The sequence below is a fragment of the Panicum virgatum genome, chromosome 1K, assembly GCF_016808335.1.
Source record: "Panicum virgatum strain AP13 chromosome 1K, P.virgatum_v5, whole genome shotgun sequence".
Taxonomy (NCBI): Eukaryota; Viridiplantae; Streptophyta; class Magnoliopsida; order Poales; family Poaceae; genus Panicum; species Panicum virgatum.
In genome coordinates this window covers 20,380,331-20,382,383 of record NC_053136.1, presented here as the reverse complement: position 1 = coordinate 20,382,383, position 2,053 = coordinate 20,380,331, and the positions used below count along the sequence as shown (strand labels likewise).

Sequence of the window (2,053 nt, the reverse complement as noted above, 5' to 3'; positions counted from 1 at the left end):
CCGGGCCGCCGCATCTCCCCGCCGCCGAGCATTGGGTGCCTGATATCGATTTGAGACATAGATTGGAGTCCGACGGCGTTGGCGGTGATCCATCCAAGTCCGATCATGGACGTGAGTTCGTATCCGATTCCAAACAGATCGAAGAAACTCTCCAATATAAGTAGTCCCGAGGGCACGCAGGGCCCCATCCAATTCGCAGTGCATACTCCCCTCGTGCTCTCCATATTAGCACATTCTCGTCTTGCCTAGGGATGCCGAGGTTTTTCCATATGGCGGCGGCGCTGACGCCCGCAGCACGCAAGCGTCCGGCGCCGGACAAAGCCGGCAGCCCCGCTGATGCCGGCAAGAAGAAGAAGCGGGCTCGCCACCAGCAGTTCGAGAACATCGACGACTACGAGATGCTCGAGGAGATCGGGGAGGGCATCTTCGGCGTGGTAGCCAAGGCGCGGGACCACCGCACAGGCGCGACGGTCGCCGTGAAGTGGATCCGCGGCGGCGAGTTCGACCAAGACGGCGCGCCGAACCTCGCCGCGGTCGTGCGCGAGGCCAGCTTCCTCGCCACGTGCCGCGGGCACCCCGGCATCGTGCAGATCAAGAACGTCGCCAAGGGCGAGGAGACCCGCGACCTGTACATCGTCATGGAGCTCGCCGGCCCCAGCCTCCGCAGCCGGCTCGAGCGCCAGCAGCCCTTCTCCGAGGACGAGACGCGCGACGCCATGCGGCAGCTCCTGCAGGCGGTGGAGAAGCTGCACGCCACCGGAACGATCCACGGCGACATCAACCCCGACAACATCCTCGTCGGCGCCGACGGAGCGCTCAAGATCTGCGGCTTCGGATGCGCGACGCCGGCGGGGGACGTAGCAGGGAAGACGTTCCTGGAAAGGCTACTCGAAGGCGCGAGGACGCAGCACCAGGAGAAGCTGGATGGCACGACGATGCAGTACCGCTCGCCGGAGCAGCTGATATGGAGCCAGTGGTACGGGCCAGAGGGGGACATGTATGCGCTGGGGTGTGTGATGGCCGAGCTCCTCACCGGCGAGCCCCTGTTCACGGCGACCACGGAGGACGACATGATGGACCAGACGTTGGACCTGTGGGACGAGCTTGCCAGCATGGGAGTGGAAGCGTTCGACGACGTGATCGATCACCTGTCCTTGGCCGGGCGCGAGATCCTTGCTGGCCTGCTGAGCTACTACTCCTGCGAGAGGCTCACCGCGGCAGAGGCACTCAAGCATCGGTGGTTCACTGAGGAGACGAAGCCCCCAGCTGCCGTGAAACCGGAGTCCCCTGGCTTCGTGCCGCTATTTACAGAACGAAGCATCGGAGGAGACAAGTGACTTGCTGTGGACGGTGTCAGCATTGCAATATTCTAGGTTGCTCGATCTGTGATCTCGATGGAGTTTTGGTAGGAAGAAATAGATTGTTGCTGTTACGTACTCCCATACCATCTGTTAACAGTTATTAACAACTTCAATTAATATGATGAGAGAAAGGTGCTAGATTCATGTTTTGTATCACTCCAAAGAAGGTGTTTTCTTTCGTATTCCTTTCTTTTGGGGTGTTGCAGCGTGCAATAAAACTTCTTGACGAATCACCTATGTCAGCCGCTATGGCAGTTACTTTTTGTGCATCGATGGCTCTACTTTTCAATTGTCAACCACTACTCCAGCATCTTCCATCACCAACGGTTCAAAATAATCATCACCGTAAATTTTGGAAAGCGTTAGATTTAACTCGATGGTGATCAAGAGGGCCATCACCGCGGCATGATGAAGATGCACTACGGGACTGTGCATGTTCACGGCAAAGGCCGGTTTACACTCGGCAAAGTGTTTGCCGAGTGTAACACACAGCAAACAGCTCACGGCATACAACGGCCGGCAAAGAGCTTGTTTGTCGTGTGCTACATTTCGGGCACACTGCAAACACTTTGCCGAGTGCTTTTCTGGGCCCACGGCAAAATAAAGTGCAGTGCTCGGAACCCCGTTGAAAAGGTCGTTTGCCGTGTGCCGTAACGGCTGCGAGTAGCGCTGCGCGAAAGCCATCTACAATG

General features: G+C 57.9%; 1 protein-coding gene across 1 annotated transcript; it reads left to right on the top strand.

Annotated features, from left to right (window-relative positions):
* The first annotated feature begins 251 nt into the window (after window positions 1–251).
* Window positions 252–1,337, top strand: LOC120653760 (putative cyclin-dependent kinase F-2). Its single transcript, XM_039931436.1, has one exon. It carries the CDS (start codon window positions 252–254, stop codon window positions 1,335–1,337), a length of 1,086 nt encoding a protein of 361 aa, XP_039787370.1.
* The last annotated feature ends 716 nt before the right edge of the window (window positions 1,338–2,053 follow it).